At 45.5% G+C, this 13,092-nt stretch overlaps 2 protein-coding genes across 2 annotated transcripts; both read left to right on the forward strand.

Annotated features, from left to right (window-relative positions):
- The first annotated feature begins 3,860 nt into the window (after nucleotides 1-3,860).
- Nucleotides 3,861-4,829, forward strand: LOC136996970 (uncharacterized). Its single transcript, XM_067346992.1, has one exon. It carries the CDS (start codon nucleotides 3,861-3,863, stop codon nucleotides 4,827-4,829), a length of 969 nt encoding a protein of 322 aa, XP_067203093.1.
- Nucleotides 4,830-6,916: 2,087 nt separating this feature from the next.
- LOC136996973 (uncharacterized) lies at nucleotides 6,917-8,207 on the forward strand. The gene is made up of 3 exons (XM_067346997.1): nucleotides 6,917-7,056; nucleotides 7,178-7,583; nucleotides 7,680-8,207. Exons 1-3 carry the CDS (start codon nucleotides 6,917-6,919, stop codon nucleotides 8,205-8,207), a joined length of 1,074 nt encoding a protein of 357 aa, XP_067203098.1.
- The last annotated feature ends 4,885 nt before the right edge of the window (nucleotides 8,208-13,092 follow it).

A 13,092-nucleotide genomic window follows, 5' to 3' on the forward strand; every position in this document is an offset into this window, starting at 1 on the left:
AGTCATGCTTCGCGAACAAATTGTTCCAGCTATTCGAGACAGCTGGTGGAAAAATAGATGAAATTTATTTCCAACAGGATGGAGCTCCACCTCATTATGGTGTCATTGTCCGTCAATATTTGAATGAGGTCTTTCAGGACAGGTGGATAGGGCGAAGGGGTCATATGGTGTGGCCACCTCGGTCTCCAGACTTGAACCCACTTGACTTTTTTTTGTGGGGTTACTTGAAAAGTAAAGTTTATGCCACCAAGCCTCAAGATTTAGATGATTTAAGAGGGAGAATAACTCGAGAAATAGAACTAATACCGCCGGAAACGTACCGGAATGCGGTTTCAGCTGTTTATAACAGATTGGCACATTGCCAGGCTGTTGAAGGGCAACAATTTGAACATTTGTTGTGAATTGTTTGGTACAATTGAATATTTTGCCCAAGCTGACCAATTGGAATAAAATTCGCCTTAACTGGCCGGACCCACACGCCACTCTTGCCTTAACTGGCCGGAATCACATGCCACTTAACAAATTGTTAACTTAGTGTTTTGGAAAGCTCTCGAGATAAGCTATAAAAATATGCAATAAAATAGGGGGTTCCATTTAAAAAAAATCCATTTAAAAAAAATCCATTTAAAAAAAGGTTGACCTTGAAATGACCTTGAAGGACATAGTCAAGGTCAAAGTCAAGGTCATCTTCCTCCCCGCTTGAAACCATACAACTTTGCTATTGGACATTTTCTCCAAAATGCATTCTAACTGAAGATATTAGGGGGGTCTGATACTTTTCGATGACCCTGTATATTAACTAAATTATCTTACATTCTAACAGAAGTATTTTGTTTTTCATATCACACTTATATTCTGCGAAACAGATGTTTTATTTCGAATATTCAAACTAAACTATTTTTTTGTTGAAACATATCTTCGGTTTGACTGCCCCAATGATTTGAAGCCACGGATAGCTGATATGAAATATTTTTGGTTTGATATCACAGTTACGTTAAAATTTTACAATATGCGAAATAAAACTATGATATCAAATCAGAGACATGTTAAACATAAAATAATTTAGTTAAAACATTTGAAATGATACTTATGTTTCACATAGCGTAATTGTGATATCAAACGCAATACTCATGTTATTAGTTATTTTCTAATATTACCAATAAAACATCTATTTCATATGACGTAAATGCAATATAAAACACAAGACGTATTATAATGTAAAATAATTTAGTTAATATGTAATTAAGTTAATATAAAAATGTACAGAAATGTACAGAATTATTGAAATATATCATACAAATATGTATGGCCTTAAATTATTAAAATATTCAATTATTTAATTTAAAAATTTTTTGAAATTTTCGTAGTGCAACTTGGGGAAGTCGAATTCGTTGACCCTTGGCACCTGGTGCAAAAAATTCCCGTAACGCAACTTACAAAAGTCAAATTCGTCGACCCTTGGCACCTGGTGCGAGAAATTCCCGTAGCGCAACTCGGAGAAGTCGAAATCGTCAACTCTTGGCACCTGGTGCGAGAAATTCCTGTAAATTTTAATGATAATGATAATACCCTGGGCCCCGTAAATTCTTCATTCGCCCCTGCGGACAGAAGAGAAAAAGACGACGTTTCTTAATTAAATATGAAAAACATCACTTTTTGACCGCTTGTATCTCCGGAACGGCTGAACCAATTTTAATTTTTTTTAGTTCAAATTACTCGTGGCGATGCCACCTTTCAGGATATACTATGTGTTTTTTTTTAATTTTTTATATTTTAGTTGCTACACACCCCCAAAAAGTCGACTTTTGTGCGCGCAGGATAAGAGACTTAGTAATGTCATTTTCTGAACTTTGCCAGAGACTCTTTTCCTGACTTAGTAGTGTCGTTTTTTGAACTTGGTTGGAGACACTACCGCGTCTCCTAATTTTTTATCTTTTTAAAAAAAATTACAATTTGATTGAATACCATGATTTTTTAATATCATTGTACAGACATTGTATAAATATATATAATACCTTGTAACGGTGCGGCTCCCCGTATGGGAGCGGTTAGCACGGTTAAGCTCGCCGGTGCCAGGATTCGGAATGCGGAACGGGTGAGACTCCAAATAAGTAGGCGCGGTTAGTCGTAAACTATGATCTATATTTTAGCTTTCTTATGTACAATATATACAGGGTGTTCTGCCGTCGGACTTGGTTCGGCCAAGCTAGGCGAAAGAATAGCGGTAAACGCAAGGTACCCAGAATAGGGGTAAGCGCAAAGTAACGAATACAAAGAATAGCGGTAAACGCAAGATACCGTAACGAAAATAAGGAATAGCGGTAAGCGTAAGATACAAAGTAACGAATACAAAGAATAGTGGTAACCGCAAGATACCGTAACGAAAGTAAGAAATAGCGGTAGGCGCAAGATGCAAAGTAACGAATACAAAGAATAGTGGTAACCGCAAGATACCGTAACGAAAGTAAGGAATAGCGGTAGGCGCAAGATGCAAAGCAACGAATACAAAGAATAGCGGTAAACGCAAGGTACCGTACAGAATAGCGGTAAGCGTAAGAGGCAAAGTAATGAATACAAAGAATAGTGGTAACCGCAAGATACCGTAACGAAAGTAAGGAATAGCGGTAGGCGCAAGATGCAAAGCAACGAATACAAAGAATAGCGGTAAACGCAAGGTACCGTACAGAATAGCGGTAAGCGTAAGAGGCAAAGTAATGAATACAAAGAATAGTGGTAACCGCAAGATACCGTAACGAAAGTAAGGAATAGCGGTAGGCGCAAGATGCAAAGCAACGAATACAAAGAATAGCGGTAAACGCAAGGTACCGTACAGAATAGCGGTAAGCCGGGTATAGCGGTAAGCGCACGCGGTCGGAGGCCGGGAGCACCCGGCTGAGTCAGGGAGCGCCCTGGCTCGGGTACGGAAATCGGTCGGGAACCGGGAGCACCCGGTAGAGTCAGGGAGCGCCCTGGCTCGTATACGGAGATCGGTCGGGAACCGGGAGCACCCGGTAGAGTCAGGGAGCGCCCTGGCTCGTATACGGAGATCGGTCGGGAACCGGGAGCACCCGGTAGAGTCAGGGAGCGCCCTGGCTCGTATAGGATTGGCTTCGAGGTGTCACGCTCGAAGCCGGACGGGACTGTCCCGGTCTCGGCCGAGACCGGCCTTTTATACCCGTCACGGTGATCCCCACCCGTGACGGGCTCCCACCTAGCCGCCGTTCGGACCGGGTTCGGTCTCCGAACTGGCGGTCCGTAGGGATGACGCCTTAAGGCGTCGTCACAACCTTTGACTATAAAAATATGGACTGCTAGTTACCTCCACTTTTCCTATCAAGTTGGCTTTAGCAGTCCATATTTTCATAGTCAAAGTATAATATATAAAAGTATAATACACTATATTACAGAATCACTGGCTTAAAAAAATGGTGACATATTTGAAACAATTAATAAATTTTAATGCTCACGTTTGTTTTCTTAGAATAAGAATTATATATTTTATATATACGAACCCGGGGGTTGAGCCACCCACCGGGCGCGTCTCCAAGATGGCGGATAGGAGGACGCCCAGTAAGTGTGAGCCCTCTGAGGGGTCTCAGTGCTGCTGGGTAGTGGCGGTTATAACCTGGCCTCACGGAAGTAAGACCCCGTGGAGGGTAAGGGAAGACCGTTGCCGCGGACCAGCTCCCCAAGCCAAGTTGTAAGCCATCGTGGCGATGGCTGCATGTCACTGGGGGAGCAGTGTCGCGAACGATGCCTCTGGGGAACCGGGCGAAACCCCAGAGTATCCAGCCTTACCCACGCATGCGGGGCTCTGCGTGGGCGGACCGTGTAATTCCCTAGCTACTCGTGGGATCACAATGGAAATTAACAATCTAAACTCAGAAGACAAAGTGGAAGATTGGGAGGGCTCGCGTGACGGATTTCCGAGGAAAGGGGCTGGGATGGCGGTGTCGGACGGGACCCTTAAGGACTCCGGAAGTGAAGCCGGCCCGGCTGCGCGGCAGGAGGCTTCACCTCCTTTTAAAAAGAACCGGTGCGTGGCCGAAAAAAGGAGGGCGAAGCGGATGAGAGGAGAGGCTCCGGAAGGGACTCGCTCTCTCCCCGTGGCTCCCCTTTGTACGCCGGTGGAGGTGGTGAAAGGGCACACCGACGGTAAACGTCGGAAGGGCTCCAATAAAACCCCTTCATCGGGCGGCCGCCCGTTCAAAAGGCAAAGGGCTCATGATGGGCACCATGCCTATGCGGACGCTGCCGACCTTCTGGCGAGGGTGATTGTGGCGGAGGGCTACCCCGAAGCAGAGATCACTGCAGAGCAGTTGACTCTGCTGAGAAGTGCGGTCTCGAAAAAGATCGACGGAATCCAAGAGGGTCCGGTGCCCAGATTCCATGGCACCTCTCTAAGGAGTGGGGCGTCGGTAAGATGCGCGGACGAGGCGTCGCTGGGCTGGCTCGTGGAGCGGATCGGCGGCATCACTCCGTGGGAGGGCGCCAGGCTCAAGGTGGTGGGCATGGACGCGTTTCAAAGGCAGCACAGGGCGGTGGTTTGGGTCCCGGGATCTTCTGAGGGCGCGGCCACGGTCTTGAAGCGGCTGGAGAGGCAGAACCCGGGTCTTGTCACCGGAAGCTGGAAGGTGTTCGCGGAGGGAGTAGGGACCACCAAGGAAGGTGGGAATCTAGTCCTCGGCGTCCTGGAGTCTAGTGTCTTCAAATTGAGGACGCTGGACTTCAAACCATTCTTTGGGCTCGATAGAATTGCCTTTCGGGTAAATGGGGCCGAAGAGGGAGTAAGGGGGGATAAGGAGAAGCCCCCTAAAACGGTTTCGTAGTTACAATGGCGGGATCGAGAGGGGTGGCCTTCACCCAGATTAATCTGCATCACAGCAAAGGGGCCTCGGCTGTTTTGGCCAGGCAACAAGCTGGGAAGCAAACATGCATATCACTAAAGCAAGAACCCTGGGTAATCCGGGGTTGCATCAAGGGCTTGGCGGCTTGCGGTAGGCTATTTAGGGCCCCATCAGTGGATTGGCCCAGGGCCTGCGTGGCTGTCAAAGGTATGGAAGCCCAGCTAATACCTCTCCTGTGCTCCAGGGACGTTGCGGCTGTAGAAGTGGATTTCACTGCTGACTCCGGTGACAGGAGGAAAATGGTCGTTTGCTTGGCCTACTTCTCGCATGACGAGAGGGAGGCGGTGTCGCCTGCACCGGTGATGAAACTGGCAGAATACTGTCAAGAGAAGCGGCTTCCCCTGATCATGGGATGTGACGCTAACGCGCATCACACTGTGTGGGAAAGCTCGGACACCAACGAAAGAGGAAGGAAAGTGTTGGAGTTCCTAGCATCCACGGATCTGGAGAGTCTCAACACGGGAGACGAGCCCACCTTCTGCACTATAACGAGAAGAGAAGTGCTCGACATCACTGTCTGTTCCAGGCAGTTGATACAGGAGGTAGTGGAATGGAGGGTCTCGACGGAGCCTTCGCTTTTGGACCACAGGCAGATCACCTTCATCAGGATAGCTAAGGCTAGGGGGAAGGGGGTAAAATTCAGAAACCCGAGGAGAACCAAGTGGGATTCTTATAGGGAAGACCTGGCCAGTAGTCTCAGAGACTTCCCTAAGAAGCACGGGACAGAAGACGAACTGGAGACCTGTGTGGACTACTTGCAGAGGTCTCTGGTAAACTGCTATGAAAGTAATTGCCCCGAAAAGGCGGTTACAAATAGTAGAGGAACTTCCTAATGGACTCCTGGACTGCAGGGTCTCAGAGTGGCGGCTCGCAGGGCCTGGAATAGAGCTAGGAACACGGGCCGCCAATCCGACTGGGAGCTCTCTAGGAGGGCACAGAAGGAGTATAGAGACTCTGTGGTTAGGGCGAAACTGGAAAGCTGGAAGAAGTTTTGCGAGAAAGTGGAGGGAATGCCCGAAACGGCAAGAATCTGCAGGATCCTCGCTAGGAACCCGGATGCGATCCTAAAAGCCATCGCACTCCCTGATGGGACGGTAGTGACTGGAGAGCGATGTCTGGAGCATCTACTGGAAGTGAGCTTTCCGGGCTTCCATAGGGAGCCGGGAGAGCTATTTGCATATAAGGAGCCGGGCTCACTCAGAAAAGCCCGACAAGCGGATTGGCGAATGGCGGCCAAGATTGTCATGCCCGAGAAGGTCAAATGGGCAATTAACACCTTTAAGCCCTACAAGTCAGCGGGACCGGATGACGTCTTTCCGGCTCTTCTACAAGAGGAACTGGAACAGATCGTGGGCTTACTGACTCGAACCTTAAGAGCATGTATCGCGATGGGCTACACACCCAGCGCATGGAAACTGGCCAGGGTAGTGTTCATCCCAAAGGCGAGAAGAACGAGCTACACCAAGGCAAAGGACTTCAGGCCAATTAGCCTAACATCGTTTCTCCTTAAGACATTGGAGAAGCTGGTGGACGCGTATCTGAGGGAGACAACTCTGTGGAGGTATCCTCTCCATAAAAATCAGCACGCGTATCGTCCGGGCTATTCCACCGAGACTGCTCTACATCAGACGGTAGCGTTCATTGAAGAGCAGCTGGAAAGGAAGGGCTATGCAGTGGGTGCTTTCTTGGACATAGAGGGCGCCTTTAACAACACACCGCACGAGGTAGTGTGTGAGGAAGCCGTCAGAAGAGGTGTCCCGATGAAGCTCGTCGAGTGGATCCGGGACATGCTAGGAAGGCGTGTGATGACTTCGCTGGGGACTGTGAAGGTTTGTGGTTGGGTGGGAAGAGGCTGCCCGCAGGGCGGAGTACTTTCCCCACTTTTGTGGTGCCTGGTAGCAGACGGATTATTAAAAGCACAGGACGATGGAGGCTTCACTGCATAAGGCTACGCGGATAACGTGGCAATATTTGTGCGAGGCCCCTTTCTAGAGACGCTTCTAGAGCTCATGCAGGGGGCACTGGAAGTCGCAGAGGAGTGGTGTCAGAGGACGGGCTTAGCGGTGAATCCACTGAAAACTGGTTTTACTGTCTTCACTCGCAAATACAAGGTGGGCACCATTGTGGGACCTACTCTTGGAGGAGTAAGGTTAGTTTCGACCGAATCAGTGAAATATCTATGGGTTATCCTGGATAAGAAACTGCTTTCTGGAGGAGCACCTTCGTAGCCGGTGCAAAAGCTTGTGCCAGTATTTTTGGATGTGCAAAAGGACCTTTGGCCAGACTTGGGGTTTGAAACCGAGTATGATACACTGGATCTACACAGCCATACTTCGCCCCAGACTCACATATGCAGCCGTAATATGGTGGACTAGGGTGCGAAAGAAAACAGCCAAAGTTGCGCTGGAGCATGTCAGGGCTCTGATTTTAAGAAGGGCCCTGGGTGCTATGGTTACAACACCAGTGGCGGCGATGGGCGTATTGTTCGGCATCAAGCCGTTTTACCAGGTGGTGGTGGCTGCTGCAGCAATGACGGCATACCGTCTGAGATGCGAACTAAAATGGAAGAAGGGAGCCTGGCATACAAGACTGCCAGAAGACGTTTTGTTGGATCCGATATTTGAGATGCGACAGGACAGAATACCTATTATTCGGGCTTCTGATAGGCGCTTTAAAGTGCATATTCCGAGGCCGGAGGAGTGAGAAAAGGAAGGTGGAAACTTAGGGGCTCGAGTGCGTGGAGGGGATGTCTGGTATACGGACGGCTTCAAGACGGACACGGGCTCCGGGGCCGGCTTCTTTGGCAGTCGAGAGGGATGGAAGAAGAGCATTTCTCTCGACAGTTATGCCACGGTATTCCAAACGGAGATTGTGGCTATCCTAAGCTGTGCTCAAACCGTGCGGAGTAGGGAAGGAGCGGAAGAGCATATCAGAATTTGTACGGACAGCCAGGCGGCCATCAAGGCGCTGGGGGCTCCGACAATAACATCGCGGTTGGTTCAGGAGTGCAGAGGCGTTCTGGACGAATTGGCGAAAGAAAGAAAAGTCATCGTTACCTGGGTGCCTGGTCACTCAGGCATCCAGGGTAATGAATGTGCGGACCAGCTGGCAAGAGCGGGTTCAGAAATAACGATGGTCGGACCGGGGCCGGCTCTGGGAATCCCTTTTTGTCTAGGAAGGGGAAGGATCAAAGAATGGCTCCGCAGAGAACATCTAAGACACTGGAGAGTGGAATCTGAGTCCAAATGTAGACAGACTAGAGCTCTGTTGGGAGATACTCCTAATAGAGAACTGGCTTAGAGCATAAGGGCTTTGAGTAGGAGAGATGCCAGGTCAGCGGTACAGATACTGACGGGTCATGGCACCTTAAACTACCACATGTACAAACTTGGGCGTAGCGATACATCCAAGTGCAGGGCATGTGGAGACTACGAGGAAACAAGTCTTCATGTATTCAGCGACTGCCCTGCATATGCAGGGCTGAGACACAAGATGCTGGGCTCAGCACTACTTAGGCCCGAGCAGATTAAGGAGCTGCCGGTAAGGGATCTAATTCTCTTTTGGAGGAAAACAGGTCTCTCATGAGTAAGTCTATGAGGGGAGGCACAATGGACAATGTCTGGGTGCCGCAAGCAGTGCTTCGAAAAAGGAACGCCCCCCTGTTACGTTATGTTATGTTATATATACGAACAATAAAGTTTTATTCTGGATGAATCTTTGCATAAAACTGATATTTATCAATTATTATCATTTTCTTTGCCTCTTCGAGATATTTTAAACAAGTTGGCATATTTTTTAATTACTTGGCATATTTTTTTTTACCATTGTAAGGTTATGTACTTTCTACAGAATATAAATATAATATAAATATAATAATAATTAGGGCTTCAATCCGAATATTAATATTTCAATCCCAATATTTTTGGGATTAGGGATAACAATTCCGATCTCGGGATTGGGATTCTCTAAAAAAATAAAGTAACTTTGTATAGAAAATGCCCGTAATTTGTTAAAAAGGTCCATTATTTATTAAGATTAAAACGATACGATTATCTGTGCGCGGAATAGTTCGCCAGGATCAGGAGTTTGGTCGGTTGGGGCACGTCAAAAAAACTCGCTGTGTATTTGTAATGAAAATAAACTTAGTTTATTAAATAGCTTATTGTGTACTGTGTGGATACGTGTGTATAATGTGTATAAATGCGTCGTCTGAATGTTTAGTATAAATATGTATTTCTTACGGCGGTGTAATGCGGCGCGAAATGTCAGACGCACGATGACGCGGCGGCGTCGGCGCAAACGCGTGCGCCGCGGTTGCTATTAGAGTGCTAGGCGGCATGTGTGTTTGTCGATACGTGCGAATTGATTCGATTATCGATCGGATCGGTAGATCGCTCGGGCGCGTACGCGTCGATTCGATAATCGACTGAATCGATAGATCGCTCGGATGCGCGGATTAGTTGTCGCGATTGCCTGTCGGATGAAAGGAACGGCGTTTGAATGCAAAAATGGGAGCGAGGACACGCGTATTGCCCGTGTCTTGCGGTGATCTAATTCGGATGTGGAGCCAAGTGTTCTCGGTGATATACGAGGATGCTCGTATGCAAGAGTCGGAGTTGAGTATTCTCGGTGGTGTACGAGGACGCTCGTACTAGAGAATTGGCGGACGGTTCCTGGGGCCGAGTATGCTCCGTCGGAATACGAGTATTCTTGTATCGTACGGAGACGGTTTCGAGAGCCGAGTATGATCGGCGGGATACGAGTATTCTCGTATCGTGAGGAAACGGTGTCTAAAGCCGAGTATGCTCGACGGGACACGGGTGTTTCCGTATCGTGCGGAAGCGGTTCCTGGAGCCGAGTATGCTCGGTCGGTGCACGAGTATGCTCGTGCTCGTGGAGCTGATGGGCATAGATTCCGAGTGCTCTCGGCGGACTACGAACTTACTCGCAGTGGATCGGATGTTCGCTGTTTAGCAGGATCTAGTGAAAAGACGTACAGCCGGGCCTCTTTTATACCCGGTTGACGGCCGACTGACTTAGGATCGGCAAGCATCAGTGGTCTAGCCAGCAGGCCCCCACCTGGTAATTTTCGGAACGGTCGGTTGTGGGGGACCGTTTGGCAATTCACCGCCGGTGTTTATGATTAAGTTTATCGGTGCTCGATGCGCCTTTGTTGGCTACGGACGATGTTCGGTCCGTAGCCGTAACGATGCATGCTGCATCGTTATTTATTAACCAGAAATAAACAAAAGTCACACTAACATAACGTAAACGTACAAAGTCAAACAAAGTTATATAAACATCACAATCCTCTATTCTTTGACAAAAGGAACATAGTTCCACAAAAACGTACAAATAATCAAATAAAAGTCGAAAGAATATAAGAAATGTCTGTCTCGTAAAAATTTTACGATTTTTTTTTGTTCTCGCTAGTACGGTAAATTCAAATTTGGATGACATATTACTGTATGTATTTACCAATCCCGATTTCGATGTGAATCTCGGGATTACAAAAATATAATCCCGATCACGCTTAAAATCAGTCGGAATCCCGAAATATCGGAATTGGAAGCCCTAATAATAATACAAAGTATCCTGCATTATTATTATTTATATTCTAATTTAAGCTTTATTTACATTATCGTAATTATTGAAAGTCCTGCAATAAAAAGTCCAATTTTGCAAAGAATAATTTGTTTTTAAGCTTTGCAAATGTTTTCTAAAATGTGATACTTTTCTTTTTGGAATGTGATATTCCTCTTTTGTGATATAAGTTGCCGCTGTAATACAAGCAAAAGAAGGAGTTACCAAATATTGAAAAAACAATAAAAACACTTTCTTCTATAAACCCTGTGAATTAAGAAATAATTAATGTAGCTAAAAAATATTGGACATAAATAAATAATCACGTAAAAAAAATTATTTTGATCAATTAAAAAAACTGCAAGAAACCATCACCAACATCATAATCAGCAATAATGATCGGTACCACAGAAAGATATCGAGCATAAAAATCAGGGAAAGGAAACAACGCAAGAGAAAAAAAATTGAAATCTCAACGAAAATATCTCTGACATAGAGGAGGCAGCAAAATGATCTGGGGCTGCATGGGTGCTAGTAGCGTGAGTGAAATGTTCATTTCCGAAGATCGAATAAACAGCGCGTGCTACGTTAACGTTCTACACGCTTGCCATTTCCAAAGCAATCGTTAAGCAAGTCGACGTCTGTACTCAATCTAATTCATTCCGATATATGCGGACCTATGCTAACTACCTTACCAAGCGGAAGAAGGTACATGCCCACATTCATTGATGATTCCTTTCGGCCAAAGGTAATAAGATCGGATCGAGGAGGAGAGTACGTTAATATAGGAGTTGTGGAATATTTAAGAAATCAAGGTATTCAGATACAGTACACAGCACTGTACACACCCCAGCAAAATGGTGTTGCTGAAAGAAAAAATCGTTCACTTATTGAGATTGCAAGGTGTATGCTCCTGGATGCAGACCTATTATACACATTCTGGACTATAGCAGTCAATACGGTAAATCATCTTCAGAATCGCCTGTCGACCAGAGCCTGGTGTAACATACGTACGATAAAAGGTTGGTGAAGAGTATCACCCAGAATGTGTGGTGCCTCCTGTGAAACACGGAGAAGGCAGCATAATGATGTAGGGCTGCATGGGTGCCAGTGGCGTGAATGAAATATTCATTTACGACGGTCGAATGAACAGCGCGTGCTACATTAACGTTCTAAAAAATGCGCAAGAAATGTGTTTCCATCGAAAATTATTTAGATCGTCACATAAAAAAGAATCAGGTGGATCCATTTATATATATATATATATATATATATATATATATATATATATATATTCACCTATACATATATTTTTTATATACATATATTATATGTATCGTATCGCTGGTATTGGCATTACCCAAGATGTACCACATGGAGATTACCCAGTCGGATTTACATCTCTTTTGTGTGTGTGTGTGTCGCACAGCAGAGATAGGGACCCCATGGTCCGTCAATCCCACGGTAGTTAACGACTCCAAACCATATCTGCTCAATGTCGCTTGTGTGCGCGTGTGTGGAGATGTACATGTGTATGAGTTTGTATGTAGATGTATATTTTTGGGTTTGAGTGCGTGTTCTTGCATACATATTTAAAGTAACAATCCCCGTAACTTACCTTTCTTCTATCACAATCTCCACTTCATCAATATTTTCTTGATTTCCTCTATTCGCTGCATCTCTAGTTGTATTTAGCAGACTTTCATCTGGATATTTTACACCCTTCTGATAACGAGCATATCCAAGATACCACAAAATGCTTGCCACATGGGCGCATGTATCTAATGTTCTTGCACCAGATTGACAAGTGCAATAATAACTATTTATTACTTCTTGTTCAACTTCATTTTCGGGGACATATGAAATGAAAACTTCATGCTTTGTGTGATTTTGAAATCTGAACTAAACTCTCACCCTTATGAGATTGTTCTCTTCAAACAAAGTGTCAATTTGCAATTCATTATCATCATCTCCCTGCAGTTTATCTTGAATATATGAGGGTAAAAGATTAACTTGATAAATGCCTATAGTCAAATCTCGCAAATAATCTATTTCAAGTCGTGGAAACCTTGGAACTTGTTTATGTAATCTTTGCCATTGAGCATTCCTATAACGTAAATTGTCAATCTCCACTCGCGCTTGAACTACATTTGCATCGTTTCTCCGTTGGAGCATATTTCTGGCGACCTCAACAGTTGCATTTTGCATATTAATTGGAGGATAATATCTATTTATTATTGCACTCGCTATTCTATAATATTCTCCAATATGTTTAGCATTTTGAATATTGAATATATTGCTGAGCATTTTGAAAATTGATTTCAAGTGCCCATTCCTTGCTTCTACAATCCATCTGATTTTTGTAACAATGCGAGTGTCGTTTGCCTCCACGGTTGTTAACTGTTGTTGACCTCTTTCTAGCAGAACAGGCATTTTATAAGTGATACCTAAGCAATTCAGAAATGGGATAGCATCTCTGTACCCCCTATCGACCAGAAATATATCGCCGTTGCGGAACCAGTTCCGCAGATTTTCTGTATCCTTCTCAAATTCATTTTGAAGTATGGTGGCGTCATTGTTGTATGAGTCCGAAAAATATGGG

Source organism: Linepithema humile, chromosome 1, assembly GCF_040581485.1.
Source record: "Linepithema humile isolate Giens D197 chromosome 1, Lhum_UNIL_v1.0, whole genome shotgun sequence".
Lineage (NCBI taxonomy): Eukaryota > Metazoa > Arthropoda > Insecta > Hymenoptera > Formicidae > Linepithema > Linepithema humile.